The following is a 12,286-nucleotide window of genomic DNA, read 5'->3' on the forward strand; positions in this document are numbered from 1 at the left end:
GTTTGGCTGTATGGTTGCATCTCTCACATGTGTTGGAATTTGTTAGGAGGAGGGGAGAGGGTTGTCTGTGTACATGAGGCAGTTGTAACATTGCCTCAAGATTCCCAGATTCACCAGCTGGACCGGAGAGGAGATTGACAACTGACCTTTGGACATGCTAGAATAGTACTGGGAATTCCTTTATAATTGAAAAAAAGACCAATGGGGAACAAGGTACACAAGGGGAGTTTGTGAGGGTGTAGTGCTTTTAATTTTTTAGTGCTGACTTATATAATTGCTTTAGTGAGCAAGTGCCAGGTAACTTAAATGCAAAAACGACAAACAGTAACTTTCCTTCAAGTGAAACAAGGAAATAAGTACAGTAAGCAATGCAGATATCACTAGGGATCCACAGAAGCGCTGAAAAGCCGTGTTTTAGGTGGAATTAGCGTTTCAGGGAAATAACAAGCATACAAATAAAGCTAGATTCAGCAGGCCCGGATCTAGTCTATGCTACAGCAATCAAGGTGCACCAATTTCAGTAAGAAGCAGTTCAAATATGCAGGCACTATAAGCCTTTAACCAGAAATTCCCAGCTCAGAAGGGCAGAGTCCAGCCTCTCCTCACACAAGAGTGCAGACCACAAACCTTCTTAATGTAAAATAACTGGCCTGAAGCCCAAGTGCTTAGACAAGAATTAATACACTTTTAGAATAACAGACACTGAGCCCTCAATCAGCAGTTCCCAACTTAGAAGGATGTAAGCTACCTGTTCTGCCACTACAGTGCAGACCACAAACCTTCTTAATGTAAAACAACTGGTCTGAAGCTCAAGTGCTTAAACTAAAAGGCTTAGAATGAGTTACACCAAGCAGTAATAAATACAATTGAGTACTTTTAAGATGACGCAAAAGCAAAATAAAGTAGGAAGAAACACAAATACAGTAAAAGCAGATAACATTTTTTTTTGAGTGAGCAAATGATATGGGCCCAGGAGTTACAGGACAGAAACAAATGCAGGCCTTCAAATTAGAAAGTTGAGAGAGGTGGAAGACCGCCCAAACGGCTAGTAACTACAAATTTTGGGCCAGAACCACTCCCTATGTTGTAGACAGGTTACCTAATGCTTACCACTCCCACTGATAAGCTAGAAGGCTTCCCTCCAACACAGAAAGGCTTGGGGGGGGGGGCTCAGAAGCTTACAAACAGTCCTGGATACAGCAAATCTGTATCTGGAACACTAATTACAGGAAAGGTAGGAAACAGGCTTACAATTTTTTTTTTCAGAAAAGTAGCAAAAACAGTAGTAAAAATAATTAACATGCAGTGCAAGCTGACACACTTGAGTATGTTAGCAATATTAGTCCACACACAGTTTGAAAAAATGTAATTAAATTAAAAAGGACTAAAAGCAAGTGCAGAAAGGGTTTATTAGGTAGAATGCGGTAAATTGATGGGACTGGGGGAGTGTCCTAGATCAAATCTACAGTCGGGCGGGCACTGCAAAAGCCATCAAATTTAAACTACAACTAAGAACAGGGAGGGAGGGAGGGGGGGTGGAGAAGACAGTTTCAACAGAGATGTGAGGAATCACAGTGCAAATTATAAAACCAGAAAAATATATACTGATCTCTGTATATTTGCAGAACAGTAAGACAACAGATATCTAAGCAACAATTTAGCTCTACAATACAGAAAAATATACTCAGATCTATATATTTGCAGATAGTCTTGTAAAGCTCTGTCTCAGTACACATGTTCCAATTTAAATGCAGGCTGTTATTAACAGGTCAAATTAAGGGAACCTGGAGTTAAGCAACACACAAGCTATAAAAAACAGTTATATCAGCTGAAGACAAGGCAGAAAATGAGGGGGAGTGGGGTGGGGAAGACAGTTTCAACAGAGATGTGAGGAATCACAGTGCAAATTATAAAACCAGAAAAATATATACTGATCTCTGTATATTTGCAGAACAGTAAGACAGCAGATATCTAAGCAACAATTTAGCTCTACAATACAGAAAAATATACTCAGCTCTATATATTTGCAGATAGTCTTGTAAGGCTCTCTCTCTTAGTACACAGGTTCCAATTTAAATGCAGGCTGTTATTAACAGGTCAAATTGAGGAAACCCGGAGTTAAGCAACACACAAGCTATAAAAAACAGTTGTATCAGCTGAAGACAAGGCAGAAAATGAGGGGGGAAGACAGTTTCAACAGAGATGTGAGGAATCACAGTGCAAATTATAAAACCAGAAAAATATATACTGATCTCTGTATATTTGCAGAACAGTAAGACAACGGATATCTAAGCAACAATTTAGCTCTATAATACAGAATAATACAGAAAAATATACTCAGCTCTGTATATTTGCAGATAGTCTTGTAAGGCTCTCTCTCAGTACACAGGTTCCAATTTAAATGCAGGCTGTTATTAAAGTCTTGTTGTTGAAAAACTATAGCATCAGACTTTGTGTGACTCGGCAATTGTGGACAACTGTTGTAGCAGATCAGAGTGTGAAGATGTGGAGAACAGTGGAGTTAATAATAACAATATTATCTGTTTGCTATATATACATATAGGCCTACTGGAAGCCATGTACCTTTTCAAGGGTGACCCAGGAACAGAGTGTGGTTCAGTGACTTTCTCAAGGTTACACAGTAAGCAAATGAGGGCTGAGAGAATCAAACCATTTATCACAGGAACTAAAGCTTGCAATAGTAACCTCTCTGCTATCTACGAAGACTTAGAATAGTTTGGGCCCCTGGACCTCAAATTTACATACCTATTTTGTGGAGTCCAGTGCTCTACTGTTAGGTGGGATCATTGGAGAAGTGTAGGGAGGACAGTGGCTTCACAAATGTTTTTCTACTCTCATTGTTCACAAGGACAAACAAAGTCAAAATTGGGGTAAATCACTGAGAAGCTGACAGATTACTGCAGTGAAAAGGGATATGGAATAATACATTGGCAGAGGAGGTATGTCCAAAAAGCAGAGGCTTTATATTGGTAACCAGTGAAATCTGTGTGTGTGTCAAAGAAAGAGGTTCTGAAAGCTGATCAACTTAAGTGTAATAAGCAGTAGTCCATTAAGCTAGACTTTGAGGGGAGGGGCATCAGTATTGAGAATGGACAGGCTAAAAGGATGGGAGAAGGGAAACAAGATAACACAAAGAAACTAGCAATTAAAAGAAGGTGTGCTGATAACAGGTGATGATACTATATAGCTCCAGAAATCCAGATGAAAAAGATTGATAGTTTGTATGTTACAGTCATAGAAGAATGCATAGAATTGCAGCAAAAAATGGAGGGGAACTTGCTGATGAGTAGGATATTGCAATCTCTGGATCTCAGGTGTACAGAAGGTGCAGGGATTAGAAAAGAATTTGGACAGATTGACAGTATATATTTGGAATGGGATGGCATGCATTGTGAAGTGGCTGCTGATAAAGACAGGAAAAGATAGACTGAGTAGCTGGCTTGGAGGCTGGGGACAGGAGCCAAGGATTGCTACTGGTGGCTGCATTGCCACTAAATAAAGAAAAATTATGATAGGGAGCAAAGAGAAGGAAAACTGTGGTCTTGAGGATCTCAGTTCTTCTGTAGTTGACTGGATTCACACATTTAAACTAACAAAGCAAAATGAAGTGGTAGAAAATCTGAAGGAGCACCAGGGTCTGTGCCATAGAGAGATGTAGCCCTGACTTGAGCCTAGCCCAGATGACCAGAGTTTAAGTAGAAACTTGGGTACTGAAAGATCCAGATAGTAGACTGGGAATGAGTGTTTTTTCTCTGGCTCACCCACCCACCCTGGGTAGGAGAGAGGTGATTCTGATTTGCCATAGTTTCCATGTAGCCTGAGGCCCTGACAAACAAAGCTAGTGATGGTAGCTATTGAGGACATGTGTGCAAGTGTATGCACATCAGGAAGAAGATATAGGTTGTCTTGTAGTGATCTATTGCTCAGGTCAGCTACCTGGGGCTGGACGTTCCGTTTAATAGAAACACCCCCATTACACATATTCAGTTTGATGTGAAGCTGCTGATGGTGGTGGTGTGGGGGATGCCAAGTAGTTTCAAGAGTGGAAACACATTGCGTGAACACCATAAAGCCTTAGGTTGGGTTGGGGGGGGGCGAATTAACCTGGGCTGAAGGACAGGAGTGATCACCACCTGGCAGCAGAAGACCAGAGATAAGAATGTGGACCTTGCAGATGGTTCTGACTTTAGTGCTTGGAACATCCATTACTGGGGAATGAATGGGCTCAAGGTTGATAGAACGTTTGTTGGTTGGCAGGCATAGGGGCAAAAAAGGATGCAACTAAAAAAAAGATAGCACTTCAGCAAAAATCGGGACCTCATTAGGTAAGAGGAATCTCCTTGATGTGTCCTCGACAGTGCACATAATGTGATGGACAGATGGGAAGAAGCTTGTGGTGGCAGTAATCACTGTATCACAGGGTAGGTCATGGTCCCTGAATGACTTCTGGAAAGTGCAACAAGAACATAAACTTGAGACTAAAGGAGAACCATCCTTATTCTTATAAGAAGTGCAATGAGAAGTAGTACAGGTGGGTAGCAAGAAGTGATGACAGCATTATGCTAGGTTACTGGAAGAGAGTTGAGGAGACATAAAAGCAACATATTAGGTAGACGTTCTAAATTAATTATTCACCTCTGTATTTGCACTTAAACAGCTGACCTAACTTGAGAAGGAAGAGCAAATATGAATATGGGCAGATAGATAGTTAGGAGAATAACTAAGGAGGCTATAAAGAATATGCTTAAGGAATTTCATGAGAGTAAATTACTCGGTCAGAATGACCTGTCTATGTGTTCAGAAAATTGATGTCTGTACATAGAAATTTCTGTTTCTGCGCTTGTTGGTCTGTCTTTATATCCTTTCCAATCCCTGGGAGATCTTTCATTTTTCCTTTCTTGTTTGCTGTAGCATACCACATTTCCTTATGGAGACACCTTTCTGTATAAGGAAAATAGTTTATATTTAGAGATCAGAATATTTTTTGCACCACTATTAGCTTGTCCACAAAAGCTCTAATGGTCCCCAACTGGCCATTATTATTTTTTTGTGTGTATAAACTAGCACCCCACATCATCTTGTGGAGAGGGCACCCCCCCCCTTTTTTTTGGTGGAGGGATGCAACCTTTTTAGTATGCACTTCTGATTTTTCCAGGCAGTGCAAGGTGAAAGTTGGCTGCTGATTGGCTATCATGTACATGTTTTAAGGATTTTTTCATTAATTTAGGGTATATAAAGTACTGTGTTCTCTGTTCTTAAATTCATAAGTGGTTACTAGGCTATTGGCCTGAGAGCCATTTTAAGCATAGCCAAGCTTAGCCCAAATTTACTAAAATATTGCTGATGTGTCAATACCCCCAAGGAGTATTAAGGTTACATTATAAGCTTGTACATATCAAGTATTCACAGGCTGCCCCTGTCCATTTGAGATGTAGGTGCCAAATTGGGATAGATTTGCAGTTTCCCCCATCCATTGGTCCAAGTTACATTTTAATATTGTTAGTGATGAGCTTTGCTTCACATGGATAGGACCTGTCCCAGAGAAAGGGTAATTTCTGAGACTCATACCTGTCCCTCCAACATGTCCTGTTTATGTTGTAGGTCCTGTTTATGTTGTACATGAGATTTAGGTCCTTAGAATGGGTATTTCTGATGAATTTGCTGCACATCTGCAAAACGAACAGCATCAGTGGGGAAGCAGGTTCCACCTTGTCTAATGAACTCCAGCCAGTCCCAGGCACTGTGCTTAATTCTACGTATTACTGGTGCTGCAGTCAGGGATCGATTCTTCTGAACCACAAAAGTAACTTTCAGAGATGATCACCAGAACTGCAGGATAGGAGAAAGGAAGCGAGAGTTCAACTATACAAAGTTATATCTAAGGAGGAGCCAGGCAGTTACAAGCCTTTTCTTCTCAATTTCATCCATGAGACAATTTTGGAAAACTTCCTGCCAGACAGGTTGCTGGCTTCTTGAGTGTTGATTTGTTTGCATATCAATGCTTCATGCAGCATAGCTCCTGTCAGTATTTTTTAAGTTTTGTGAGGAAGTCAGAACTGGAGTTGGCCAGTGGATCACCTGTGGGTGTGGTGTATTTGGGCTTTAACGAGATATTTGATTGTATTTGTTTTGGTAAAGGGGAGGAGAAGAAGTGGAACAGATCGCTGATGTATCTGTGCTGAGCTGGATAAGAACTGTCTGAAATATGACAGCTGCTGGGGAATGTCATATCCAGCCTAGCCAAGTGATCATGTTACATGTGTTTTAACTCTGGTAAACCTTTGCAGTTCTCAGCTAACTGCTAGCAGATTCTGAAGTTTTGTGACATAACATCAGTATTGAATTGAGTCATATGTTATACTGCAATGATGACTTGTTTCATGGCAAAAAGTGTTCATACTAGTCCCTTCACTTGCTTTACAAAAAAAAAAAATATATATAATTGCATGTATTTTAAAGTGTTTCCCAATATATTATTTATCATAAGTATTTCATTCTGATTTTAGCTAAACTTAGAAGCCCATATGCTTTGAATCATACTGGTGATATCGCAGATGACCAGGATGGTGAATGCAGGTAATGAAAGTATTTTCATTAGTTAACTGACGCATCTTAAAAAGTGAATAGTACGTTTGCTAAATATTTTTGGTTATGTTAAACAAGCAGGAATGTACCTAAAAATTAATTTGATTTATTAGTGTTTTTTTTTTTTTAGGCTGCTATCTTGCAACCTTTCTTTGGTCCTCCACCAATGGCTCTAACCCAGTCTGTAGTCTCTTTGTCTGTTCTTTTGGTGGAGCAATGGCAGAATGTGGATGCCTGTTCTTGCCTGGGGTTGATGGGGGTTTTGGCCTTTTTTTTTTTAAACAATACCCATGTTGTCTTTTGCATCTACATTGTCCAAGGGTTAGCAAACACAAACCTTTATGCGTTGTCAGTCTGAGTTGCCACTAATGGCCTGATAGCCATTACCCTGTGGTATATGCATTGAATGAGAGTGCTGTCCTTTGGCATCTGCATACCAGCCCTCTGGTAACTGAGGTGCTAGTCATAGCCCAGACTTCCTGCCCAGTGATCCTGGTGATATTGCAAGAGAAGAGTAAAACCTGTGCATTAGCAGAGTGACATTGCAGTATTTTGCTTTTGGTGCTGTACATTTAGTTCACATATATTTATAAAGAAGGTATATCCTACTGACAAATATCTGAGGTTTGGGTGAGTAAAATCCAGAGAAATTTTTATCTTCAGCTACTAGAAACTGACCATCACTGAGACCAAGGTTTTAAACTTGAACCCGTCACTAAAACAACAGGGTAGAATCAGACATACACTTTGCCATGTCAGCCAATGCAGCAGTTTGAATTCAGAGTTCAGAGATGCCGATTGTGAACTAGTTATAATGTCAACTGTGCTTAAATCTACTGTGAAGTTGTTCATGTTGTATTTAGTTTCTGTTGTCACTTCACCTCCTCAGATAATTACCAGCATTTGAGGCATATAATATGTTTGATGTCCATCATGGTCAAGTGATGAAACCTGACAAGCTGTGAAAAAAAAGCTAATTCATATTCTTACACCTCACTGGAGTACAAGCAGGAATATTTGAAACAAATGCATGATTTTCTCCCCATAGTGTAGTTCAACAGGTTTGAGGAACCTTTTAAGTGGTAAGATGATGAGCACTTGTTATGGTGTGCTATTCACCTTCTGAGCAAAACTTGGTCAAGCACTTCTCCATGCTGTTTCCTACGTAGTTGTTTTGTTGTCTGTTTGGGCTACCAGTTCACCGAACAGTCGTAGACTGTTTGGCCTGGTAGTAATCATTTACACAGTCCTTTGTATGACATCAGGATGTATGCTGCTGCATGGAAGACTACTTATGTTGGGCAGGTGGGAGGTGGGGCAACTTCTAGAACCCTTTGCCATGAATGGGAAACTGTTTTTACAGGGGATTTTCTGATAGTTTTGACTTGGGTATTTTCTTTCATCTGAAGCAACAGTTCAAGTGAAAAATAGAACCCTGCCCAGAACTTTGTACAAAATAGACAACTTTAAATTATTGTTACTTGTGGTGGTATAGTCTCAGTGTTTGCTTGTCTGTCAGGTTAGTGGACTTCTTTAATGAACTTTGCGACTTTTCTTAAGCAAGAGCAGCACTTTGTAGTAGTAAGGTGTAATCCCTGTTCTCTGATGTAAGCAGTTAGGCAGCAGTTCCAGTCAGAGTGGTTATGTGGATATTGCTGGGATACATTACCGTTTCTGAAGCCTAAATGTTTGAAGCCAGAATTTTCATGACCAGATGTCTGTCCCACACAATTTCTCTGAACAAGAATCCAGTCAGTCAGGAAATCAGACAAAGTAACCGTATAAATGAAAGCAGTAACACATCCATATAAACTGATGTGATACCTTTGACTTGCAGAATTCTAAAATACAGAAATCAAGACCCAAACACTATTCACTCCTTAACTGTCATTCTACATAGAAGTTATAACCTCTGCAGTCCCTTTGCGAGGATGTTTTGACCCTCTACCCCATCATTAATTTTTACGTCCAAGTCATTGTACTTGGATGTGTTATACTGTCCACAGCATATCAAAAATTCAGCTTTAGAAGTTTGCATCTCCAAGTTCTCAGGATTAATTAAGATTGTAGTCCCTCCCCCAACAAAAATCCTTAAAAAATAGACCACTCATTGTACATCACAGCAAACACTGCATTGAGGAGGGGAGAAAATTCCACAGAATAACTAGGGAAGAGGAACATGCAGTGTCACTGAGTTTGCTGACGAAGGAGGATACTTCTGTAAGGTTGTATTTGAGCTTATAGCAACTGAGCAGACTAGAAAGAGAAGAGAGAGATGGGTAGTGATGGCTGAGAGATGAAATGAATGTAGCACTGAGTACATTAAGTCTGGATAGCCATCTGATGTGGTGTGCCCAGTTCATGATGTGCCTTTTTGACAGCTTCATTTATGTGTTCTGAGAAGTTGAGGGATTTGTCCAGTAGTAATACCCAGGAACATGACTGAATCTGCTTGTGAATAATCTCCTTCTTGGGAAAGGATAGGTAATGTTATTGATTTGGTTAAGTTCTTTGTGCCATGTAGGATGGTATTATATTTTAACATTTCGCTGTGGAGAGAGTTTTGCTTTATCCCCTTTCTAAGGAGGAGAAGCTTGCATTACAGTTCATCTGCCATCTGAGTAGCTGTGGGTCTGGTTGAGCCAGGTTATGTGAATATGATTTGTAGATTTTTCCAAGCCTGCCATATGCTGATAACATTAAGGAGTAGAAAAAGGCCCATTACTGACCATTGGATTACCTCACTGCACACTGCCATAGAGCTGGAGAAAGATTCACGAAGTTTGATATGGAGCTACCCATTTGACAGAGACTGTGCCACCCATTAGAAGTGAGAGTCTAGTCCCAGACTGTTGTATCTAGAGAGTTACAAATTATGGTGCATATATCAGATCTCTTAAAGAAGTAAAAGAATAAAACGTCTGTATAATCATCTTCATTCATTGCTGAGTAAATTGAGTTGATCACCTGAAGATGGGTGGTAATAGCTCCGAGAGTACTGGTTGAGGAAAGCACTTACTTGAGTATATATAACTCCTTCAAGTAATTTGAACCTTCTGACCAACACAGTGGCTGTAAAGAAGTGTTTTTGACCAGCTTACCTATCTGCCTACTTGGTTCTGAGTTAAGAAAGTAAATTTAGAGTTACATTTAGCTACTTTTGGTAGTTCCAGGTCTTTATATCTGTTAACAGTGAGTATTTTGTTGATTTTAAAGCAGTTGAAGAAATGTGGCATTAGTGAGGGGCCATCTGAAGAGCAGATGACTACATAGATATCTTCTAGTTGCTGCTGTTTCTAGAAAATGCAGGATAAGTGGATGTTTGTAAACTGTCTTAGCCTACGTTTCATATAACTTTACATCCCTTTTAGGATTGTTTGAAGTTGATAAGGATTTGTAACTCCAATATAAACAGTCAGTAAGATGTTTTAGAGGAAGAGCAACTTGTATAGCCCAGGACTGGTAATATTGGCTGCCTAGGCAAGTAGCAAAGTAGTCGGCCAAGATTTGTGTGTGTAGACACAGAAATGTGCCAGAACTATTGACCTTAATTAGGTTGTTAATGATTCTCTAAAATGTGTTGGGGTTAGATAATATTTGATTGGATTGTTTGGAGGAATATGCTTTCTGCAATATAACTGACTACCTCTCATTTGTTTGTAAGCTCCTTATATGTTTAAAAGGAAAAGGGATTGTAAGTATTTGAGTGGGTAATCTTTGCTTTAATTCTTTCTAGTAGAAGAGATTTGACATCCTGTATGATCCAGGTGGAAGCACTCCATTTAATCCTAAGATTCCTTAAGCAAGTGTGTCTGTTTAATAGGATTGGCTGTTTTTGTCAGAAGCACTCAAGAGTTTCATCTGTGTCTGGCATTTTAGAGCTAGGCCTCCTGTTTATGTAATGCAAGTCCTATAAGAAACACTGGAGTTTGATGGTAGGACTCTGTCATGTGTACAGGTACTGAGTTCTTGGAAGATGTCATTTGCCAGATTACCATAAAGGCTTCCTGTCTTGTGTAAGACCCATAACTCCCTGAAGTTGCAGAAAAAAGTGAGTGTGTGTAAATAATACACAGAAGTTTAAAGCTTACCAAAAAGTCACTAAAGAATGAATAAGAGATTACTGTATCTGGATTATGGAAATACACCGGTGTACCTCAGTCTCAGACTTACTATATATTCTTGAAACTTTGTAAGTCTGTCAGTTCCAAGGATGGTAAGTGCGAGCCTTAGAATTTCATCAGGGGCCTGTACCATATAGGGAGAGTGGTGACTTACAACATCCCAAAAAATTCTAGCAATTCAGAAGTGGTCTGGGTACTGTAAAGCCAGTGTTTAGATTCTTGGGTCAGTCCTTGCTGTAAGACTCACAGTTGCTGAAGAGCCTTAGTCATAGATATAATCTTAGATGGAGAATTACCAGTTTGTATTAAGAAAATACAGCTGCATTGCAGTAAGCCGTTTTCTGTGATGAATGGCCATGCCCAAGATGCATGCGATACAAAGAGAGAGACGTACTCGTAGCGTTAAATGCCGAGCAGCAGAGCTGGCCATGGCCTATGCTAATGGGCATGTAATCAGATGGTAGTGAGCAGCATTATTAAAATGAGTTGCAGCGTGTATGTAAATGAAGCAAATCAAGATGGGAGAGCAATTCAGAAATGTATGAAGGGCCAAACACAGAGCTCTAACACCAGCATTAATAAACATGATTAAATCTCTGTGTTCATGCTGCCAAACTGGAAAAATATTAGGGTTTGCCACAGCATTAGTAAGTGTGTATTTGCTAGAAGCTCTTATTGCTGCTGTGAGCCATGGGGGTGTAGGCCATCGCCCTCAGAGGCAACCTTCCATCTGATTGTGTTTAACATTTCATGGACTTCATAACACTGACATTTTGGACTGGTACCGTGTAGATAGAGACACCATGCAACCGTGTAGATAGAGACACCATGCAAGACCTTGTGGACATGTCCGCCTCATCTGCATGCCTGTGGCAGTTGTGAATTATCTATTCTAGTGAATACAAAGATATGTGTGACTTTACATATACTAGCTACAGGAACTGACCACTGACCAACTGGGGACACAGTGGGGTGATCTCAAGTATCTGCTTCAATGAATACTCTTATTGGTTTTTCAGTGCTGTGCTGTGGCATATGGGAGAGCATCTGTAGTTTCCCCATATTATAGAGGAGAGAGGTAGCACCATATGAGAATTTGTGTTTTGAAAAGTACTGAGAGCCCTATACTGCACTCACATTAAAGTAAAATATGGGAAACTGGGAAGACTGTACTTGAACGGCAAGGATATTGTTCCTTTAACTAATTGTTGGTCTGCAATGCATAGCGTATCATCTACTATATGTCAGGAAGCCACACAGACAGTTATACAAACTTCAACTTATGGCACACCTGTTTTATGTACCAATGGTTTGTGAAGGATGACTCCCAGGGGGGGATAAATTAATGGTGTTGCCAGATATGAAAACACCAAAGGCCAGCATAAAGAGTACATAAGGCACTTGTAGACCAAGTAAACTAAAAGATTCCTTTATTCAGACCGGTTTCAGTACCCAGCCTTCCTCAGTGAAACAAAATCGCAAACATATTGCTGATTAGGCTATATATACCCACCCCCAACCAATGGAAAACATGGTTCAGCCCAAAAAGTAAAAAA

The 12,286-nt window shown here is 40.0% G+C and overlaps 1 protein-coding gene across 5 annotated transcripts in view; it reads left to right on the forward strand.

The window, feature by feature from the left end:
- NPRL3 (NPR3 like, GATOR1 complex subunit) overlaps positions 1-12,286 on the forward strand; it is a 1,033,612-nt gene that overhangs the window by 5,401 nt on the left and 1,015,925 nt on the right. For all 5 annotated transcript variants that reach the window (XM_044089441.1, XM_044089439.1, XM_044089442.1 and 2 more), the window contains exon 2: positions 6,528-6,597. In XM_044089441.1, the coding sequence (XP_043945376.1) occupies positions 6,528-6,597 (70 nt within the window). The remainder of the gene's footprint in view (positions 1-6,527; positions 6,598-12,286) is intronic.

The sequence above is a fragment of the Protopterus annectens genome, chromosome 12.part0 (assembly GCF_019279795.1).
Source record: "Protopterus annectens isolate FY-2018-M chromosome 12.part0, PAN1.0, whole genome shotgun sequence".
In the NCBI taxonomy this organism is placed as follows: Eukaryota; Metazoa; Chordata; order Ceratodontiformes; family Protopteridae; genus Protopterus; species Protopterus annectens.